Source organism: Cynara cardunculus, unplaced genomic scaffold (genome assembly GCF_001531365.2).
Source record: "Cynara cardunculus var. scolymus isolate 2C unplaced genomic scaffold, CcrdV1 Un_Scaffold_4054, whole genome shotgun sequence".
Classification (NCBI taxonomy): Eukaryota; Viridiplantae; Streptophyta; class Magnoliopsida; order Asterales; family Asteraceae; genus Cynara; species Cynara cardunculus.
The window spans coordinates 7,728-31,543 of record NW_020201734.1 but is presented as its reverse complement, the minus strand read 5'-3'; the positions used below and the strand labels follow the sequence as shown (position 1 = coordinate 31,543).

The following is a 23,816-nucleotide window of genomic DNA, read 5'->3' as shown; positions in this document are numbered from 1 at the left end:
GCAAAGTATACAGTATAATGCGTACTCGACTCACACTCTGTTTCTTGCCGCTTCAACTACCTCTAAAGGCTTACGGATGAGATGTCTAAATGTGTGTTTTATGTGAATATTATAACGTTTAAAAATCATAAAACTACAGGTTTTTAGATAATTAACAATAAATCCTTTACTCTAATGATATCTGGATTATCGAAAATCTCACTAAAGATAGAAGAGGATAAATAAATTGTTAAATATAAATATTATTTATCTGAAAAAGTTTTAAATAACTAATTATATATATATATATATTAATAATCAATATAATTACAACAACTTTTTTACTTTATAGTTTATCTTTTTTATTTTAAAACATAACCATTTTAATAAAAGAAATACGAGATTTATGGACTGTTATGGACTGTTTTACAGTTATTGAATGTTTGGTTCAGAATAATTAAATATTTCTTATAATATAATACAAAATAAAATATAATTATTTGATAATTGTTTACAATAGAATTAAGATGTTAAATGATTAAGAAATGACTATGATACAAAATTATTTAAAAGATTTTAGAATTATTAAAAGATAATTTTTTTATTAAATAAAATTTACTTCGTAACCATTCAGACAGATCTCTTAATAAAACCTTTAAGAAAAGAAACAACCCTTCTAAAAAATCATCGGTTGGATCGGGAAGGGAAGAAAATTGGGCCTTGGGACCCCTAAGGACAAAAACGGTGTCGTATAAACTATCCATTCCATCGGCAAAATAAGTAGTCTCGGGTACCATTGGTAGTGGCTTACAAAAGTCGAGGAGGAAGAAGAAGGAAGAGGAAGAAAGGGTTTTAGGGTTCCATTTCAGTGGAGATCTTCAGTCGTCTAATATATATATATATATACACACACACATACACACGCTGGAAGAGCGATGAGTACATATAATTACGTTGTTACGGCTCATAAACCAACGAATGTCACTCATTCATGCGTCGGCAATTTCACTGGTCCACAAGAACTGAATCTTATTATAGCGTAAGTTTCATCCTTGTGTTTTTGGATTTTTAGTTTCTATATTTCATTGAAATTTGTATTGTTTTACGAACATATAAAAAATATTTGAGTTTCATGAATTGGATGCAGAAAATTGAGCGATTATGTGTGAAAATTTTGATGATTTTGGGGGAAATGAATTCCTGAAAGAGGGTAGAAGTGTTCTTGATTTTTCTGTTAAAGATCTCACAAGAAAACAATGTAAATACCGACCAAGAGGTAGAGAAAACGAAAGGCTTCTTTTAGTTGACCCAACCGGATGCTAAAGGGCTCATGCTAGAAGCGTAGAAGGCTCGGTTAGTCTAGGAGATGGTGAGTATATTATTACCTTAGCTAGGTTTTCTGTTAGGGATTCTAGAGGCATCTCCAGGTGCTTATGAGTTTCTATCAAAATCTCTAGACTCTAGTTGCTTTAAAATATATGAAGCTTAAAATACCCAGAATATGACATTTGACATGGTGGGTAGAAAGCCTGTTGTTAAATTTGAAGTAAAGTTTATATGTCTCGTTTCTTTTTTTGCATTTGATCAATACCAGGGTTGACCTAGAATTCCAAAGTTTATCCTCTTTTTGGCAATTCAGAGGGTAGGCTGCAAATCCATTGCCGTGTGAAATATGCTTTTCTGCCTGCCATTTTGTGCAGTTCTTTTAATTGATGTCACAGACTTTTGCAGTTTACTTGTAGCCTTTTTTTTTCCTGTAATTTTTGCAATTTATTCTCCAAAGCAAAAAAGATACATGAATTGCATCATCTTGTGACTCATTTTTGTGCACTGTGCAATTTTCAGGAAATGTACCCGTATTGAGATTCATTTACTTACTCCTCAAGGTTTGCAGGTGGGTTTGTGCTCAAGTGATATTTAGATATCTGATTCTTATACATTCAATAGTTTCCATTTGTTTTGACAGGGATTCTGTATGTTTTTTGGTTCAAATTACATGGGTGTATGTCTAGTTGCACAACTTTGCCCTTTGATTAACCTGTATGAGTAAAATACCTTTAGGCAATAGTTGGATTCTCTACACCAATTGATAAGACTTGAAATGGTTTCCGCAATAGATTCTAGGTAATGATGCACTGATTTAACGAATAATCGAGCAAGCAAAGGTCAATTATCCTGGAAGCTCACTTTTTGGTCTTTTCTATTGGGTTTCTACCAGTTAGAGACAAAATCTTGTAATTGTCGTGGAAAAAGGGTTTGCGCCACACTCAAGAGTGCCCCCATCATACTAATCTGTTGATTTTCATTGCTGCACAAAAGAGGAACAGGAACAGGGCATGACCCCTACACGATCTGGCCACCCCATTTACGTGATCTGACTATTGCATGACACCTGGATCATGTAGGCCACCTGTGGTACAATTCTCGGGATTGTGGCATTGTGTACGCGACCTGGCCACTATCGCGTGCACAGGTCGCATAGACCTGCATGGGCCTTGTTTTGGACGAATTATTTGGCACATTTTGGGGTTTTTCACCCCTTATGGTCCTGGGCCCCCCTTGTTCACATTTGTCATATAAAAGCCTTATATTTCAGTTTTGATCAAGTTTTTAGAAAAGAGCACTTTGTGTTTTTTCGAGATAGAGAAAAGAGAGGAGAGCTTATGCCATTTGGCTTTCTACTAGCTTTTGGGTGATCGATCTCTATTGTAAGTTGCTTTATACTTCATTTGGTCTATTAATACAAGTGATATCTCTCTCCTGGTGGATGTGTACTACCCGACGGTAGTGGAATCACGTCAAATCTCGTGCCTTGTTACTTGCTTTACTACTTTAGCGTGTTTGTGGTTATATTGCCTTGGATTTAGCTTTTGGTTGGTAAATTATGCTTGGATAGCCATATAGTTGTTGTAGCTGAGTTATTGTGCATTTGTTGTTTGTGATTGAGCTTGTATTTGCATTTTTGGAGCTACAGGATCATTGTTGGTTTTGTTTGGCAAGATTTGAACCCTTACATTACGGCCATCATGAGGTAGGTAAATTGCCGTGCCCTAGGGTAGGGTGGGTGGGGCTGGATTTGAACCTAAGATTTTGTTGTGGAAACTCTACCCCTTCTATAACTGGAAAAAGCTTGCTAGTTGTTTTAAGCTAGCAAGGGTAAACTTTACCCTCCCAAAGATCATGATTTATGGTTATAAATAACTTGGAGATGGTGATCAGCGTAATGCATATATGATACGTCTCATTTCTAAAAATAAGCACACCATTTACATTGATGCTACATCTTGCTTCAAGGCTTTCTAAATTAACTAAACTGTTTGCATGTGCACTTTTTAGCTAGTATACAACTTCGAATTTTATTCCAATCCCAATTTGACTAAATGTCTCTCCATCTGGTTAGTTGGAGTTAATAATGAATCCTGTTCAAGCTATGATAAGAGGATGACACATGAGTGATGCAAATCAAATTAGAAGGAGAAACCTATTAATGGTAAAAGAACATAATACAATATCCTTAATCTTGTAAAAAAAAGAGAATTAAGGAATACTGAGGCCGAAATGTAGAATTGTTTTCATCGAATAAATAGACATGGTAGTTGGAATGAGAAAGATATAAGTTATCATTTTTACTTGATTTTTTACGTCTTGTGTGAACTCATTGACTAACTTTCTTACATGATTGTCCATGTACAACTTAGTTATGACATCATCAGATCATCTGTATAGTCAACTCATTCTCTACATATGACAAAGATTCTATATTCTTTTAATTAACGTTGGCCAGGCAATTAGGACACTATGATCATTAGAAAGTAATAGGTGAATAAATAAAACCAACAATTCTCTTATTACCTTTGATACCAGGTTAGACTGACTAAACCCATCAATGGCTCCTCTTCTTCCAATGAAATGTATATGAGAAATACTTTTTGATTTACAAACTTTCACATGTTTACCAGTATTTTAGTTATTTACACTTCATCTAAGGTCTTCTGAATCAATTCTGCTGGGGCATACACGTGTTTAGATCATCTTTTTATTTTATTTTGCAAAAGCGAAAAGGATATGGGCAGGACTGATGACCTGTAGGATTTGCTCAACGATAGGTGATACGAGTTTCGAGTTTTTGGAGGTATGCTTGACACATGTTTTTTATGGTGTCTGATTCTGGTTGTTTGAATCAGCTTAGAGATGCCAAAGATTACATATAGAAATGATAGATCACTAAAGTAAAAACAACACATTTTTAGCCAGAACTAGTTGGGGGAGGTTGAAATTGAAGACCTTCAAGAATACCCTTCTTTTAGTTAAGTAGCAAGCAGATAAAAGGATTGATGCTTTTACCCTCAAAGGAGTTGGACTAGTCAGTTAAGCAAAATCATGATCTGCTTCAGTCTCAAGAAGCTTTTGATGATTTGCTAGAAAGTAATGCTATTTTTTTTTTCTGTATGCAATTAATATAACTGCATTATACACACATGCATATATATCCCTCATTTTTTCTCTGTAAGGAATCCTTCTTTTTCGATTTGGCACTCTTTTTGCATTTTTGTAAGTACTTTTTAAGTGGGTTCTTCAAATCACAGAATATCAATTGTCTTCTTTCTTTGAGGGTGATAGAACCCTGATCTCTAGACATATGCATGTTGCTTCACTTGGTTTTAATTATCAAGACAACTAAGCTGCTTATGATTGCACTTTAATTGCATGGTGTTACTTAGAAATGACATAAAAAGATGCCAAGTTTTATGCCATTGCCCTTCATAGTATCTGTTTTGATGAGTTTCTTTTTGAAGTATACAATATTTATATATGACAAATAGAAAAATAAACTCACACACCCTCCTCACTTTTGGTGACGTTTGAACCCTTGACCTCCTAGGAGGCTAAGGACTCACATAGCGCTAGGCCAAAGGCCCTTTGGTATCTGTTTTGATAAGTTGATGGCTTATGATTGACAACTTCATACACTCCCACTGGGCCGGTTAAGTAAATAGGTAGTTCACATTTAATTACGAATGGACGTGCAAATGTGCAACATCAATGTATTATGTAGGTCATTAATCTACTGTTATTACAAAATCTTAGAGGTTATAATGCATTACATGCAAATGCTAGTCATGAACCATGATAATTGGATTTTGGTCAAGATCTTATGCCTTGATTTTAGATAGATGCAGATTTTGAGGCCGCAATTAGTAAATCCATAGAACCTGCCGAAGTTGAAACCAGTGTGATATTTATAAATAGAACTCAGAAGTCAAAACTATGTTCTTGGGGTGGATAATGTTCTAAATTGATGGATCATTTTTTTTCTCTCTAGAATTTACAGTATCAAATGTTATATGAATAATTAATTAGATATGGGACATTTATCTGAAGTTGGCGCATCTTCTTTTGAATCAATGGAAAACAAAGACTTGGAGATTTATAGTTCTGAAGATTTTAATAGAAGCTTGGGATGAACGTGGTAGTCCAGAAGTTAAAGTTAATATAGCAATCTGCTGATAGTCACCATAGTTGTATCCTTACCAATAATAATCATGTCGTTGACTTGCAGCATGAATAAAGAAAACTTTTGGTTATGGCTTTTACCTTTCGTCAAGTGGGGTCATCAAAAGTGTATCTTTCTCTTGATCACTGCCTTGCATTCCCACCATTTTCAAAATGTTGGCGTGATACCGATGTGCACAAAAGGTGTGGCTTTTGTATTTGCCTTTTACCTTGTGCTGTGAGAGAGTAGAAAGTGCGGTGAAAGTGTTCAATCCACTAAAATATAAGATTTAGTGCAGATTTTTTCCTTTTAGGATTTATTTAATGGATTTATCCAGTGAAGTAAAGATTAGGATGCTCTGAACAATACAAGAGACATGTCCTAATTCTCTTACTTCTGATTTTAATTTTAAATTATGAATAATAATTACCTTTTTGTGGTTTGAGGTGCACTGTTTTCATTGTGAGTATTTGAATTTTGATACTTTAAGACTGTCTCTTGCTTTGGTTATTTTGCAACTACAATTTAATTGTATATTTGTTTTTATGCAGCCTATGTTGGATGTGCCAATATACGGAAGAATTGCAACCTTGGAACTTTTTCGTCCTCATGTGAGTAAATGATTAATTTGTAGTCTTTTAAGAAAGAAGTTGTGATGTATTTGTTGCAACATTCACATTGTGATGTTGGTGTATCTTTTTCTTCTATTGAAGGGTGAAACACAAGACCTTCTATTTATTGCAACAGAAAGATACAAGTTTTGTGTTCTTCAGTGGGATGCTGATGCGAATGAGGTTATTACAAGGTTCGATTTTACATGGAAGCTAAAATATGTGTTCAACGGCATAATCATATTCTTTTGTTTACCAATGGATTTGTAATGAATCATTTCTTGCTGCATCTAGTTTATAAGTATATATGAAAATGTTTTCGTATGTAGAACTTGTGTACTTTCTATGTTCCTTTACTCATCTGAGATGATTTTAGGTAGATAGTGAGTGTGGTTTAGAGCATTAGCATATAGGTCTCGAACATCAACAGAACGTCAAGCGAATTCAAGGATCCAACACTGATGGGATTGTGCCATATGTTGGATAAATATATGGCTCTTCAACTACATGCCATATGTTGCTGTTGATCACTATAGCAAATAAACATTAGCTGTTGAAACTTGAAAGTTCAAATGCTCCGGTCTCTTCTCAACACGCGGGTTTACTTTATCATCTTATTGCATTTTTTGTTCAACCTACATGCAACATGTTGCTGTTGAACCATTAGCATATTTCTTTCCATAAACAGAAAGGTCTGCCTATATTTTATCTTCTCCATGTTATTTTCATCTGGCTTTGCAAGATCGTGTTGACTGGATTATAAAGATAATATTGTGTGGCAGTGAAGGATTGAAAGATCAAGGATTATGAGATTGTCGCTTGTGAGGAAAATAACACATTGCTGTAGTAATGTGGTAAATTGGGTGTGTACAAGTGAAAAACTTTCCGGACCTCAAGTGATGGGAACAATTTCAACATATATACCTTGTATCTCTATGTAACTTTGTTGAAGCTTCATACAATTTATATCTTGCATGAATGAAAGAACAATTGAGTTGTAAGAAAGATGCCCCCTCTTTCTTCTGACATGTACCTTCATTTGGCCAATGCTAGGGTGGCTTGGACCAAGAAAGGAAGGCATATCCATGGGTTGGTCTAAGCAAAATTTGACTCGAGTGTAAGTTGCAAAAAAACTAAAGTAAATGAAACAGAGTGACGAGGCTATCGCTTGTAGGGGGACTCATTTTTTTTATTTTTTCTGAAGTTGCATTAATCCTCGAAACAAATTGGATCTGATTTAACCACCTTTTCTCAATCCCATTAGATGCAAAGCTTAACCATCACTATTGCTTCTTTAGGAGGAGATTGTCAAGAAAATTCCTGAACTTGTTTTAGCCATCACTATTGCTTATTTTACCCTTTATGCAATTGGCAAGATTGTCATTCTGCATAAAAGGTATGGACACCACTGTCTGGAGTGCCCCCACCGGTCTTCGACCATCATGGGGGAGGTAAATCAACTATCCTAGGGGGTAGGTGGGTGGTGCGCGGGTCGAACCTCAAAACTTCACACCCGTTGTGCAAGGATGCCAAGCTCTTTTCCTTACCCACTAGGTTAAAGGCCGGGATCGTGTCTAGGCTTGTTATTATTACATCACTGTTCCAAATGATTAAGATGTTGCTTATAATTGATTGAAGGGGGTTAAGATAGCTCAATAGGTGATTGAAATGGATTGATAGGACTGAAATAGAACTGGTTCTTTTTAGAAACCATTGTTGTCTCTTGCATTTTCACACGACCTAGAGTGCAATCTACCCTTATATTATTTTTTACAAATAAGTAATTATAGGCCCCTAAAATTGCAGGGAGAATCAATTTGTTATACGTATCTCATTTATATTATAATATAACTAGATGTAATCTTGCTTTATATGACTTCTCTGTGACTTCTGTAAATTTGTTAACAATGTAAGTACACCCATTATAATGAATATGATACAATTCATTTCTGATCATAGTTCTTGATAAGAGGCAGTTATTCAATGGACTTTATAATCCATCTCAGGCATTTCACACATGGCCACATTTTTTGTTCGGTTTATAGAACTCAATTATTGGCTAAAGGCCTACAGCCTAGCTAAGTTTATTGGTATGTATGCTATACCACTTACGGAAAATAGTGAGTTTAATAAACCTTACACGTATTAAATTTCACATAATATAATTGTTAGTGAAAAAGTAAGTGCTCTGGTTGTACGGTTAAGTCGGAAAATAAGTCACCTCTCTAAATAAGGCCTGTGAAACTATCAATACTTGTAACTATAGAAACAAGGTTGCATAATGGCCACCGACCTTAAAATGAAACAAGGTTCATTGTTTCTGTAGTCCTATATTAGATTTTTCAGTAAATGGATGTGCTTAATGGGATCTTGTAATCTGATAATATTGACATCTGATTATTACTGGATTGTTTTTAAAAATGTGCTCCTGAACTGTGTAGAGCAATGGGTGACGTCTCAGATCGCATAGGCAGACCTACCGACAATGGCCAGGTACATATCAAGTTGCTTGAAAAGTAATATATGATTGCGTCAAGCTCATCTTAGCATCAATATTACAAGCAAGAGCCTACTATCTATCTTTTAACGTCATATCTTCCTTCCCACCTGTTTTGATCCTTGTAGATTGGCATAATTGACCCAGACTGCAGACTTATTGGGCTCCATCTGTATGATGGATTATTCAAGGTAGTTGCTCCTGATATACTTCTTCCATCTTCCATGTATTTCATATCAACTTTCGACATTATTTTGCTTTCAAGTCCCACTTCACTTTTTAGTATCCTTATGCCACTGTAATACCCACACCGTTCTTTTTCTTCAGGTCATTCCATTTGATAACAAAGGACAACTCAAAGAAGCATTCAACATCAGGTATGTGTTACTTGCAGGCGCTTAATGTTCTTGGATAATTACACCGATGAGATTGATTGTTGAGATGTCCCTGTAGTGGAATTCCCTTGCTTTTAGACACTCACATTACACTTGTATCTCAGTATAGAGTGCACCTTTGGTAGGGTCTTAAAAACAAGTTATATTTTTAGGTATGTGGTGATCTAAAATTTGGCCTTGTAAACAGATTAAACATTTGGTTACTTCTGCTATGATTACATTTGATACACAGTTCAACACTTATGAGGCCATTTAAAAATTAGCTACCTGCAGATGAGGCTTGAATTGAGAGCCTTCAGGTTCCTCAACATTTGTCCTAAGTGTTGATGTTTGAGCTATAAAAGCAATCATTTATTTAGATTACAGATGCATGGTTAGAAGTGGTGTAAAATCTCTCCTTCCTCATCTCCCCTTGATAACATTGTGACAATCAACACTGTCACCAAGTTTAAGACAACATAATTGATTATTATTTTTGTGAATATCAGACCCAATTGTGTATTGGAATGGAGAAAATGACAAACAATGTGGGAAGGAAGGAGAGAGCACCAATTCTCAGTAAATGAGATTCGGTTTTGTTTCTTTTACTTAAGCATGTTCTTTGTTTCTAAAAAGCAAATTTCCTTGTTTCGCAAATAAATATGTAATGGAGAGCTATATAGTTGTTATAGAAGTTAGATACTCTATTTTTCTGATAAGGACATAGTCACTTATCTAAATATATGCTGGGATTTGAATTCCCTCGTCATATGTTTCTCTTCTCTCATTTGTTCATTAACGTCCTCAAAAGTCCTGCACATTCTCTATTTCTATATTGATATACACTATCTTATTAGAACTAGAATACTTTTCCTGCACATTCTCTATTTCTATATTGATATACACTATCTTATTAGAACTAGAATACTTTTCTTTTGGGGATAATCGTATTAAATGCCATGTATTTCTTAGACAAAAATTATCAATAAGCCTTAGTTTCATCCAAATCATCATTGCTGAAGTCTTAGGCTAGTGATTGTGAACGCACACAATTACTTTAGTTTCAATGAAAGAAGATAATTTAAACACTTAAGCAGTATGTCATGATAGTCAGCATACTTTGTTTAAGATGCTTGTAGAATCAATTATTGCAATTTCTTGGGACAAAGGGAAGTTATACTTGGCATTGGTAGCTACTGACTTCTTGTTGTCCTTGTGTATGCATGTTGAGTTGTTTTCAGGCTAGAAGAGCTTCAAGTTTTGGATATCAAATTTCTGTATGGTTGTCCAAAGCCTACAATAGTTGTTCTTTATCAGGTTGGGTTCTTTACAAGGTTTCTATAACTTGCAATCAGTTCCACAGGAATTTCTATTTTTTCACAATTAACTTTCTGGGAAGTTTATTATTGTTGCGTTAATGATGGAAAAGAAAAAGAATATTAGAAGTGTCAGATGTACACCCTTTTGAAAAAAATTCTAGCACTTAAATTTTTTTTTCCTTCCCATCAACATCATCATCTTTACTAGTTGTGTATTTAGGCTATAAAGTTACGTTTACATCCTTAAAAGGTTTGTTTTTGTGTTATAAATTACGGAAGCCATGTGATCTGCACATTCTAGATTCTGAGGTAATGCTAATCGTGGATATTATCAAAGGCTTATCTTTTAGTATTGTATCAAGTATGAAGCTTCCAAATTTGCAGTGACCAACTCTGTTATTCAAAGAGAATTAAAAATCATTTTCAAGAATGAAACATCAAATGTGTACTTATGCTTCCTTGTTGCTTTCTTGGTTTCAGGATAATAAGGATGCTCGCCATGTAAAAACTTACGAGGTTTCTTTAAAGGATAAAGACTTTGTTGAAGGTCCTTGGTCTCAGAACAATCTTGATAATGGGGCTGATTTGCTAATACCAGTTCCACCGCCATTTTGTGGTGTGTTAATCATTGGAGAGGAGACGATTGTGTACTGTAGCGCCTCTGCATTTAAAGCAATACCAATTAGACCTGTAAGTCAGTGGAGCTTCTTCGACTTTATCCAATGTATCCATAAGCACCTTGTATTTGATCCTTATGATGTATCTTCTTATTCCCCCCTCCAAAACCCCCAAAAAGGAAAAAAAGAAAGAAAAATAATGATTCACTGCACACATAAAACAAAAAGACTTGTCCCCCACTTAGATTTATGCTTAACAATTTATAAGTTGTCTTTGCCAATGAACCTTCGATTCCTTTTTTTTAAATATTTTTTTATATTTGTGTATTTCTAGTTTCACCATTTCTCACTTCACACTACATTTTCTAAATACTTATTCTTGATTGATGATATGTATGTCATATGAACTTGTAGTCTATTACTAGAGCCTATGGAAGGGTGGATGCGGATGGTTCCAGGTATTTACTTGGTGACCATAGTGGGCTCCTTCACTTGCTTGTCATAGCCCATGAGAAAGAGAAGTGAGTTATGATTCTATTTGTTTAAATATAAGTTATATTGTATTCTTTTCTTTGCACTGATTGGACCTTTATCTTGCATTCTTTTTAATGTTAGCGAGGATGTTCATTTAAGCCTGCTTGATGTTATTGTGATTGATTGCTCTAAAATATACCCTCTCTCTGTTATTTCTAGAGTTACTGGACTCAAAATTGAGCTTCTTGGGGAAACTTCAATTGCATCAACTATATCATATCTTGATAATGCATTTGTATACGTTGGTTCGAGCTATGGAGATTCCCAGGTATGTAAACAATGCCTGTTAATTAGTCAACTTGCGTTGTGATTTTCTCCATCGTAAAGATATAATAGATGAAATATTGATGTGCCAAAGTTTTAGATAAAAATCCTTTATTACTGATTACTCAATAGCTGGCCTTGTGATTTAAGTTCCTATGTCTTGGTGTCGCTGTTAGTAGATAACAGTGGTGATTTTGGGTTATGTCAACTGGATTTTACCAAGTAGAGTGAGAAGATGCATGCAGTACGCTGCATAGTCAGATGCTTTGTGTAACACAAGTTGATCTTTTTTAGATATGATTTGCTTGTTAAAAATAACCAAATGGTATTAGAAAAGATCATTTAATTGTGATAAAAATGGAATAGCAATCATTTGTATGAGTATCTTTTGTAGGAAAAAGATTAGGTAATGAAAACTCAAATATACTTTTATTCCTGAGACATTTCTTACAAGTATTAATAAGTAATGAGTTGGTCTTCAACTTGTTAGGAACCCTTTTGGCTCAGAATCCCATAGGTTGTACGCTATCCATGCATTGCTCGAACTATAATGGCCAGAGTGTTAGCTTTTGCTGATCTCTATGATGCCTTTGGTTGAACGTGCACACCCGACCTACCATCTGCACTTCCTATATTCACTTATGGAAAACGGAAACAGGAAGAACACACGTATAAAATCCAAATAATATATTAAATCATCTTTTTTGCCTTCTTATTCTAACTGAATCTTTTCAAAAGCAAAAATGCATCACTATCACTTACATGGTTTAAAAAACATTGAGGCKTATGCCTCAAGGCGAGGCTGTCCAAAATCGTATATGACAGTGCCTCTGCTGCCCTGTATGAGAACGATGCCTTGTGTGGTTGAGGTGGCAATGGGAGGCTCTGAGGCGGAGCCGAGGTGTACTCCTCTTTTAACTGCTTGCTTTTCTTAATATATTCTAATGATCCCTATTTTTTTCTGACTGTGCCTCTCCTCCCGTCTCTCTCACAGTACGATCCTCCTCTCTCCCTCACTTTCTCACAGCAGTTGCTATGCACTTTAATGTCATCTCTTTGCTATAATAGTATGCAATTTGTATTTACATACTACAATGTTTCTGCCTTTAAGTTAATTTTGAGGTATAGTATCTCATTCAAGTTGTTTTCTCCATTGTACATTACAGCTCATTAAGTTGAATCTTCAGCCTGATGCAAAAGGTTCTTATGTGGAAGTGCTAGAAAGATACGTCAACTTGGGCCCAATTGTTGACTTCTGTGTGGTAGATTTAGAGAGGCAAGGTCAAGGGCAGGTTGTGACTTGCTCAGGAGCATATAAAGATGGTTCCCTTCGCATTGTTAGAAACGGGATTGGGATAAACGAACAGGTATGAACTTTCATTTGATTGGCCTTTTCTCTTTTCTTTGTCCTTAGGTTCTTTTTCGTCTAATACTTTGTAAGTTCGATTATTTATTGTCGATGGCAATTTCCATTTTTAAGGCATCTGTGGAACTACAAGGTATCAAAGGAATGTGGTCGCTAAGATCAGCGACAGATGATCTGTATGACACATTCTTGGTTGTTAGCTTCATTAGTGAGACTCGGATATTGGCAATGAATCTAGAGGATGAGCTAGAGGAAACTGAGATTGAGGGTTTTTGTTCTCAAGTACAGACTTTGTTCTGTCATGATGCTGTGCATAATCAACTTGTTCAGGTATGCATAAGCATGTATGATTATCTCTGCAAATTGTGATGGTTGATTTTGTTTCTGCCAAATCTTTTATATGCTGATTCTTTGGATTCTTCATCTTTCAAGTTGACCTAAAGCAAACACCATGACTGTCAAATAGGTAAGATTCCTAGAGTTGATGTTGCTTCCTGTTGTGATTTGTGAAGGCATGTATTTTCTCCTTTGCTAGTTTGCTGATATGGCTATTGTTGTATCACCAAAGTGGAAGTGAAGTTGAAGTGCATACACTGGCTGCCTCTGACTGATGACCTTATAAAATGGACATTTTCATTTTTACTTAAATCTCGTTGTGATGATTCTAGGCTGAATGAGATGGTTTGAGCCATCTTCTACATAGTAATTTCGGGTGTGCCAGTGGGAGAGGAATTCTATTGGCAAAGGGAGGGTCAGAGGGTATGAGTTAGGCTCTTACCGAGCTAAATGTTAGTGGTCAAGTTAAATTTGAGCAGTTGAATATACCAATGGACTTGGCCTCATATAGGAGGATGTCGTAGGACAATCCATGCTTAAGAATGCTAGTCACATCTAAATATTTTTTCTATTGGTTTATTTAGAGCCTACGGCTTATCTAATTGGTTTTGATAAAAGCCACATCGTTTCATGAAGAAAGTGATCTGAAATTTGTACTTGATGAACTCTATCTACTTGATGGTTGAAGTAATGGAATGGTGAACAAAAATATCAAGAACATTAACCATCACGTGCTTCTGTTGGCCTTAGTATCCAGTTAAAGGTGTTTATGTTCTATAGCTAGCTTGCAAATACTTCATTCCTTTGCCACTTATAAAGAGGAAAATGAAGACATAAAGCAGATGTTCAGTCACTCTAATTTTAGATGTTATTTTGTGCTGAATTGGGTATACTGGAATGTAATGTAAAAAGAGGTTTTACTTGAACTCAGGATTTAGGATACTCAGACTCCACAACTCCACGTTCCCTTCATCCTTCCCTACCTTTGATTATGTGAAGAATTTCTGCATGCTGTGAACCCCTATTGCTCTTTTTGTGGTGCAGAAGTTATTTCTTCTTTTTATTTATACAGAGAGCTCAAAAATTATTTTGCCTTTTCCTTTTTAATGATTGATTGATCCCAAAGCTTGTGACATGATGATGTTTGTGTATTTGATACCACAATTTCTCAAAAAGACTTCTGTTTGGCTGGCTTAGATTATGCCCTTCTTCAATAGCATAACTATGTCCTTTTTTAATCAGTTGGCACTTCTCACTTATCATCTCACTTGCAAGGTATTCCATACGAGTGGGTAGCATATATGTCATCCACTTTAGTGGTTTTGCCTTATGCTTGGCAGTTATACTCTTTAGACCTGTGTAATGGAGTATATATAATAAAGGATACCTTCATATGCTGCCTCCTTATGTCTGTCTGCTATTGTACCATGCTTGATTGATTTTCTTCTAAATATTTTCTTAACTTAAACGTGTAGTAAATCATGTTTCAGGTTACTTCAAGCTCTGTGAGACTGGTCAGTTCGACATCAAGAGAGCTACGACATGAATGGCATGCACCTGCTGATTACTCCATAAATGTTGCCACAGCTAATGCTACTCAGGTGCATCACACTTGAGCCATTGAAATTTTAATTAAAACATGTCTACTCTATGTGGTGTTTGGCGATGGATGCCTAATGTATTGTTATTCCATCATGTGGCACTTCATGCATCTAAGAATCACCTGCTACTTTGGTATCTTTTTGTTTGGCAAACTGTTGTTTTTTTTCCTTTCTATTTCCTGTTGTAGCCAGATGCTATCCTTATCACACTAGTTTAAACTAACTGTTTTAAGAGTCAAGACAGTGAATCAGTTACTGTATACACTGGTCATTTTGCTCTCATATTTGGGCTCATGTGAATTAAAATGATCAGTTTCCAGTGTCAGTACCCACTTTGTTATAAGATCCAGAATTAAAGCTATTGCGGTAGCCCCAGTATTCGTTGAGCGATATGTGTCAACCAACGGAGTAAGTGGAATAAAAGAAAATTAAATATAGACATTATCTTAGGTTATCGGGGTTTGTTCATAGGACCTGCAGGCTGCACAACCAACAGGGCGGTATGTGTCAAGCAACTGAGGTTGTATCCCGTATGTTGAACCTGCACAATATTCTTTACAAAAACACGCTGATCAATATTAGCGAGGAAGGATTTCGGTTTGTTCACTTGTTTGTTCATAGGTACAAACAAGCCCAACTAGGATAGGATCTTCCATTCTTCTCCTTTATAAATGGTTGACCTCTCTCTGCATCTCTCTTGTTCATGCCAAAGAACACTGTGAGCTATACGGTCAAAAATTTCACATATGAATATATCATCATTATGATCTTAATACGGAAACAAGATACTTGTAAAACGTTCTGAAGCCTCGATAGCTCTGACGCATAAATATACTTCTGTGCTAAACCTTGCAAATACATTCTCTTAAGTACTTCAAGTAACTAAATTGATGCAAACAAAGAAATGATATCTGTGTGTACACAATGACTACTGGGTCCATCTACAATGATTGAAGACTTTTCTCAGAGCTGATCATTTCTTGACCGAAGACATCATTTTAAAGTATCAGTTGAGGTCATAGTGGATGGTCAAACATTTTAATCTTATAAGCATGGCTACAAAGGTCTGTACGTGGCTCTTCTGTTTGTGGGATTTGAGGTGGCATCAATGACTATGGGACCACAAGTGGTTTATTTCTTCTTGTACAATATGAAATGGTGTCTGTCAGCCACAATTAGGATTTAGGATCAGATCCCCACCCACCCCTTGGTAGAGGAATAAAAAGAGGGGGCAAAAAGACTGGCTTTCTAGCCTTGTGTCAATCAGCAAAATTCATTTTCTGAACTTCAGATGTTTATTATAGCAAAACTTGGATGGTACTGGACTATATGGTTGGAATGTTATATAACTTATTATTGATTATCTTGAATGTACTCTATGCTAATAATTTTGTTGCTACTTGCTTTCTCAGACTTGCTCAATATGTCCAGTTGTGTTCTCAAAAGATATATCCATGAAGCATTTGAAATTATTATCCCAAGGTCCCATTTGGTTGTGGGACATTATTGGATTTGGAGGGATTTGGAATTGAATTTCATTCCAATCCCATGTTTGGTTTGAAGGATTTCTTGGATTTGATATCCCGGGATTTCATTGAAATCCTACATAGGATTTGCTTGTAATAATGTTTTGAAATATGTTCAAAACATCTGTTTGTAACGATCAATTGATAAAAAGGTAATTTGATTATTTTTTTAATTTGTTTCTATAAATTATTTACAAAAAAGGGAAATCAATTCCATTCCAAATCATACAAACCAAACACACCAAAAATTCCAAATCATTCCAATTCCAAATCTCTCTATGAAATCCAAATCCCTCAAAAACATTTCATCAAACCAAACGGGCCCCATATGTTTTTGATTCCAGGGTTTTGAGTTCTGTTTGATAGGATGGGCTTAAAAAGCTTTTAGTTGGAATCTATTGATTTGTTATGTTTGATAAGCATTGCCAGTAATTGTTAACTTGATGTTATTTCAATGTGAAGTGTGTTTCATTTGTTTAATTCCCCAACTTTTTCATCTCCCATCTTATTATCTCTCTTCTTTCTACCTACTTTGTTATCTGAAGAAGACAAGCTGACCGATCTTAAAATCATTTCCATAACAGGTTCTATTGGCTACTAGAGGCGGTCATCTTGTTTACCTTGAAATTGGTGATGGGATCTTGATTGAAAAAAAACATGCACAACTGAAGTATGATATCTCATGCCTTGACATAAACCCCATTGGTGAAAATCCAAACTTCAGTAACCTTGCTGCGGTTGGTATGTGGACGGATATTAGTGTGAGGATATTTTCACTCCCTGACCTGAATCTCATCACTGAGGAACATTTAGGTGGTGAAATTATACCCCGCTCTGTTCTTCTTTGTGCCTTTGAAGGGGTATGATTCTTCTTTAGTTCTGTTAATATAGATTTTATGGGCATGCAAGCAGGAATTTTTGGTGATTTTTGAAGTTCTAAAACTATATATTTTAGAATCAATGGAAAAATATAAGAGGTTTTGTGGTCGCCTTTGGACCAAGCGAAAATATAAGCTCATTTAGTAGCCTCTTTCTGCACTTCATATGAACCTTGAAGGATTAAGTTGATCTTGGCTATAAAACTTCATGCCTTTGATCTTCATAAGCATAAGCTTTGGAGAATATTATTGTGGAACTTTCTGGCCTTCATCATTATTGAGTGTTTAATGTTTATTTCAGATACCTTACTTATTATGTGCCCTTGGAGATGGCCATCTTTTGAACTTCTTGCTGAACACGACGACGGGTGAATTAACAGATAGGAAAAAGGTGTCACTTGGGACCCAGCCAATAACACTGCGGACATTTTCATCAAAGAATACTACTCATGTGTTTGCAGCCTCAGATAGACCAACGGTTATTTACAGCAGTAACAAGAAGTTGCTCTACAGCAATGTGAACCTGAAAGAAGTCAGTCACATGTGCCCGTTCAATTCAGCTGCTTTTCCAGACAGGTGACCATCTTCACACTCTAGCTTACATGTTCTTTTACGTTACTTGTAATAGGATCATCTGGTTTTTCTAAAGATCCCTTTTTATTAAATTATTAACTACATTTATTCGAGAAGTTAGGATGCATGTGACAAATCTAGTGTATTTGATGAATAGTATTTTAAAGTTCTATTTAGTAACATATTTTTCTCATGGGTAATAGCCTTGCCATTGCGAAAGAAGGGGAGTTAACAATTGGCACAATTGACGATATTCAGAAGCTTCACATCCGTTCAATTCCTCTAGGTGAACATGCACGACGTATCTGCCATCAGGAACAGTCTCGTACATTTGCCATATGTAGTCTAAAGTACAATCAGTCTAGCACAGAAGATTCCGAAATGCACTTCATCCGCCTGTTAGATGACCAGACATTTGAATTTATATCGACTTACTCACTCGACCAATTTGAGTATGGTTGTTCCATATTAAGTTGCTCTTTCTCAGATGATAGTAATGCGTATTACTGTGTCGGGACAGCTTATGTTATGCCCGAGGAAAATGAACCAACAAAGGTATGATACCCAAATATGTTGCTACTTTGTACAAATTTGTTACCTTCTTTTATCGTTTCAGTAGAAGAATATTTTATTCTTTTTTTTTCTATTTAATAGACATCTTAATGTTTGTTATATTTATTTTCTTTGATGAACAAGTGCAGGGCCGTATTTTGGTTTTCATGGTTGAAGATGGGAAGCTACAGCTAGTTGCTGAGAAAGAAACTAAGGGTGCTGTCTACTCCTTGAATGCCTTTAACGGTAAACTCCTTGCTGCTATAAATCAAAAGATTCAGTTGTACAAGTGGATGCTTCGTGATGATGGTACACGAGAGTTACAATCTGAATGTGGACATCATGGCCACATACTTGCTCTTTACGTACAAACTCGTGGGGATTTCATCGTTGTTGGTGATTTGATGAAATCAATTTCACTGTTGATATATAAGGTACCCAACTCTAATTATACTTCTTTACCAACACTCTTCGATTTTGTGCATCTATTCAATACAATAAAAGTAACCTGTATACTTCTTGTTACTTCTAGTTAACCAAAGCTTTAAGTTCGTTTTGCTGGTTATTTGTTGAGACCCTATTGCATGACCACAAAAGACAAACAAATGGTAATAACCATAATCTAATTTCTATTTTGCCATTGCCTTTAATACATAGTTGCACCACCATAGGACCATATTTGGAGTTGCGTATTCTATATTACGTAACAATTATAATGCTGATTTGTGTTCGTTTTTCAATACCATCTCTTTCATATCAACTGTAAGTTTCTATACATTGCCTTATAACTTGACTTTGGTAGTCACTTGTGCTTTCTCTCTATGCCATATTGGCAAACTATGAGAATCATGATGCTCTCAAACAAATAGTGGAAATGCGGCTTTTTGACACGACAGTTTTGATAGGAATCACAATGACCTTTATAGTTTATACACCCTATGTCCCAAAGAACGCAGGACTTTTTTTATCAGGAAATGCAAAATTTTCTTTTTTTGGGAAAGATCATTGCAAATTTACTTATTTGTCTGTTGGCAATCGGTATTGGTGATGGTGAGGTTCATTAGGTTCTACAATTTTTCTCAGCTTTGTCTTGTTAATTAAACGTTGGGTTTCCATGGGCTGTTCCATAAACTGGGTTTTTTATTTGTAAGCCAGTCTATAGCTTGCTTTCAATTCTTGATGTGATGCCAAATATCTTAGATCCGAAAATGCAAGAGATCCCTAGGGTTTTGAAGAGTAATTCTTCAAATCCCTGGTGTTGCATAATTCCGTCCTGCATCAAATCTCCTTACATGACCTATATGGTCTTATTCTAAAACCTTCTCCATAATCCAAGATGCAATGTGACCATTTCTGATGCTTGTCGTTTAGGAAAGGATGTCAAAGCCGACCATTAAGACCCATAAAGTTCTGATACTGCACTGTATTTGTGTCTGATTCAGTGAGTAAAATTGTATGCATAAAACTGAAACTTTATTATCTGCTTCTCTATTACTTCCTCTGGCCCAAAACAAGTGTCCACATTTCTATTTTATTTTCTCCCAAAATAAGTGTATTTTCCAATTCTACTCTTAATTATGAGATGGAGAAGTTCATTACTCTCGATTGCTAAAAGGTAAAATTGTCATGTAGTTGATTAAAATCTGTAATAATCTGAAACTGTGCCTTTTTGATTATGATCATTTATCTTTGGACGGAGGGAGTATAGTAACAGACTATGAGTTATATTTTTGTGCGTTACGTGATTCATTTGCTGTTGATTTCAGCATGAGGAAGGCGCTATAGAGGAACGAGCCCGTGATTACAATGCGAACTGGATGTCAGCCGTAGAGATTCTCGACGATGACATTTATCTTGGTGCTGAGAACAACTTTAACCTTTTCACCGTCCGTAAAAACAGCGAAGGCGCCACCGATGAGGAACGCGGCCGTCTAGAGGTAGTCGGCGAATACCATCTCGGTGAATTCGTGAACCGCTTCCGACACGGTTCCCTCGTGATGCGTTTGCCAGATTCCGATGTCGGCCAAATCCCGACCATCATTTTTGGAACCGTCAACGGTGTTATCGGCGTCATCGCCTCCCTCCCTCAGGACCAGTATGTTTTCATGGAGAAACTTCAAACAAACTTGAGGAAGGTTATAAAAGGCGTCGGAGGGTTGAGCCATGAGCAATGGAGATCGTTTTATAGTGAAAAGAAAACCGTGGACTCGAGAAATTTCTTGGACGGAGATTTAATCGAGTCGTTTCTTGATCTGGGTAGGAGCCGAATGGAAGAGATTTCAAAAACTATGAATGTTTCGGTGGAGGAGCTTATGAAGAGAGTAGAAGAGTTAACAAGGTTGCATTAGTTGGTTCAAGTTTTTTTCTCTAAAAACTCTTTTGAAACTTTTGAAACTTTGCACTTTTCTTTATGTTTGGTTTGTATCATGTCATCTTGTTGCATAATGAAAAAGGAAAAAAAAAAGAGAATGGGGGTATGAACTTGCATTTTGCATCTTATTCTTTCTTGAAATTTGAAAATTGGTTATAGCGGTTGAATAGAAGTTAAGCCGTTAGTTACGGAAACTATCCTTTTATTTGTTGGGATAAAAGAAAAGCCTTTATCTGTTGGGTGTTTGGGAAACGATGTAACAGGAGCTACTTTAGCTCAAAAAGAATGAGTCGTATATCATTTATTTTCAAAACCGGTTAAGCGGATCCTTCTACTAGTTATAAGATGTCATAATCGGTAGTAACTGCTATATCTGGTCACATAACCTGTTAACCGCGATAGGTTGGGGTCGTAACGTATTCCGAACAGATACTTTAAAATAGAAAAAAATGAAAATTTTAGTTTTTGCTCCAATAGTTTTTTTAAAATGGAGATAGAGCATAAACATCTTCAATTTTGCAAAACTCTAAAACTGAATGTTCAAGAGAAAATTGTCTTTCTATCGTTTCCACTTTCCACCAATGACAAAATGTATAATAGAAAATTTTAGAAGTTTATTAAGATGACAATTTTACAAAATATTTAATAATATGAGTAATGTTGATTTTTTTTAAATAGAGAAAATATTGAAGTTAAATGAATTTAAAAAATATGTATATTTTAGTTCTCTATTTAGCAAGATAAATCTCAATTTAATGTTTTTTTATTCTTTGTCTCTTTCAATTTTATAATATGATTTTGAGAAAACAATAGTATTTTTATATTTGGATAAAATATAAATTCTAAGACCCCATAAAAATATGAAAAAATGTATGTAAGTATCAAATTTACGATTTAAAAGTTTTCAGTTTTTGTATAATTTTTGTAGTTCTGTTATATTATTATAATTAAATTTAGGGCAAATCGATTGGAAAAAAACGTACTTTAACTTGATTCCTATTTTGTGTAACATACTTTCAAAACTTTCGTTTTGATATATTTTTAATTTTATATTGATATATTGATTGATTGAGAAATTTAATGTATTTTGATATATGTTGATTGATTTTGATGATTTATTTTTTTTAATTTTCATGTAACTAAAAATATACATTTATTGATATAAATAAAAATATATGTAGTTTTATGTATTGTGGATTTCAAATTTCATTTATAAAAAAATGAAGTTAAAAAAGTAAGAAAATGAAGGTTTAACAATTAATGTGTTGATTGTATATTAAAAATAAAAAAATAAAAAAAGAATATGATAGAAAACTTCTCATTGAACAACTCATTGGTTCTTACTTCACACACCGCGTGTTGCACAATGATGAATTTGTTTTGTTAGAATATACATAATCACATTAAAGTGAAACATAATTTTATAATAAATTGTAATATGAGACGATGATTGCATTAGGTGTTTTTGATGCAATTTTTTTCATTGATATTGTTTCTTGTAACTAAAGAACTTCATACATTTTATATTTTTCGGTTAGAAAACAATGATTCGTTGAAGTTCAATTTGTATTAAAAATTGTTAGCCGCAACCAGCAAGTATTGTATGCTTATTGAGCACTACCGTAGGTATTTTAGCTTGTAACACTTCTTTTCCAGATTTTTATAAATAAATTCATGTACATATAGTCATTTGAATAGTTAGATGTGCAATCACAATAAAGGAAGTGATATAACGAAATTTATAATACGAATAAATAATACAAAATAAATTAAAAGTATTTTATTAATTGTTGAATGAAATATAATATTATATAATCTTGAGGAATCATACAATGCAATGTATATAAGCAATAGCATTCGTTATATTATAGACTTACCGATTGTTGTAAGCAATAGCTAATCATGGTTGACCAACGAACGAACAACTAAAATTTAAATTGGATTCATCATAGACATGGAAATTACTATTGTCTTAGGGGCTGTTTGACAATTGCTGAATGGTTTGGTGCAGAATGATTAAGAGGCTCTCATGATATAGTGCAAAATGAAATATAATTGTTTGGTAATTGTGTACAATGAAATTATGGCACTTAATGGTTAAGGGAGATACAGGATACAAAATCATTAAGAGGGTTTTAGAATCATTAAGAGGCAGACTTTTTTTTGCCAAACAAGATTCACCTCTTAATGATTCAGAGGTTGCCTCTTAATGGAACTATTAAGAGGTAAACAAACAACCCCTTAGTTTTGACGACAAAAACTTAGTTTTGTGTGATGTTGATTATGATGTATAAACACCAAAAAAGATAGTGAACATGTACCATTTTTTCATCATCAAAACATACATTGACTTTTAAAACATAATAGTTAATGGACCAACCATACGATAAGTAAAAAATCACATACCAAACTTGAAGACTTCAAATCTTTATAACCCAAAAGATAAAATTATGATGCAATCAAAATCACAATATAAACATACATAAAATTATCATATGATTAAACTTACGATAAGAACATACTTAAAAATATAATGCAATCAAAATTATGATGCAAACATACATAACATTCTAATACAATCTAAATAACAAAACAAACATGCATAAATCTTTACCTTAGATCATAATCATAAACTTCCACAACCCAAACTTGAAAACTTCAAATCTTCAAGACTTGATACATAAAAGTTAAAGAAATCGAGAACCTGCAAAGCAAAAAACGCTCAACATAAGTAAAAATTACATGGTGAACTTGAACACTTCAAATCTTCACCTAATACATAAGAGTTATAATGCAAACAAAATCATGATACATACATAAATAAAATTATAATGCAATCAAAATCATGAAACAAAAAATATATAAATATATATAATTATTATCTTATATTGCAACGAAAAAAATTAAAATCAAATACTGAACTT

The 23,816-nt window shown here is 34.6% G+C and overlaps 1 protein-coding gene across 3 annotated transcripts; it reads left to right on the top strand.

The window, feature by feature from the left end:
- The first annotated feature begins 788 nt into the window (after positions 1 to 788).
- LOC112503889 (DNA damage-binding protein 1) lies at positions 789 to 21,064 on the top strand. 3 transcript variants are annotated; one of them, XM_025107867.1, is made up of 20 exons: positions 1,840 to 1,873; positions 4,035 to 4,111; positions 5,540 to 5,676; positions 6,025 to 6,084; positions 6,187 to 6,278; positions 8,526 to 8,577; positions 8,710 to 8,772; positions 8,909 to 8,958; positions 10,197 to 10,272; positions 10,755 to 10,964; positions 11,306 to 11,412; positions 11,585 to 11,693; positions 12,856 to 13,056; positions 13,170 to 13,385; positions 14,882 to 14,992; positions 17,103 to 17,378; positions 17,698 to 17,972; positions 18,173 to 18,524; positions 18,671 to 18,955; positions 20,288 to 21,064. In XM_025107867.1, exons 4-20 carry the CDS (start codon positions 6,028 to 6,030, stop codon positions 20,867 to 20,869), a joined length of 3,114 nt encoding a protein of 1,037 aa, XP_024963635.1. In that variant the 5' UTR covers positions 1,840 to 1,873; positions 4,035 to 4,111; positions 5,540 to 5,676; positions 6,025 to 6,027; the 3' UTR covers positions 20,870 to 21,064. The 3 variants fall into 3 exon arrangements, with proteins under 3 accessions (XP_024963633.1, XP_024963634.1, XP_024963635.1); XM_025107865.1 differs by lacking the exons at positions 4,035 to 4,111; positions 5,540 to 5,676 and adding an exon at positions 789 to 1,018 and having other exon boundaries at positions 1,825 to 1,873; XM_025107866.1 differs by lacking the exon at positions 4,035 to 4,111 and having other exon boundaries at positions 1,825 to 1,873.
- Positions 21,065 to 23,816: the final 2,752 nt, after the last annotated feature.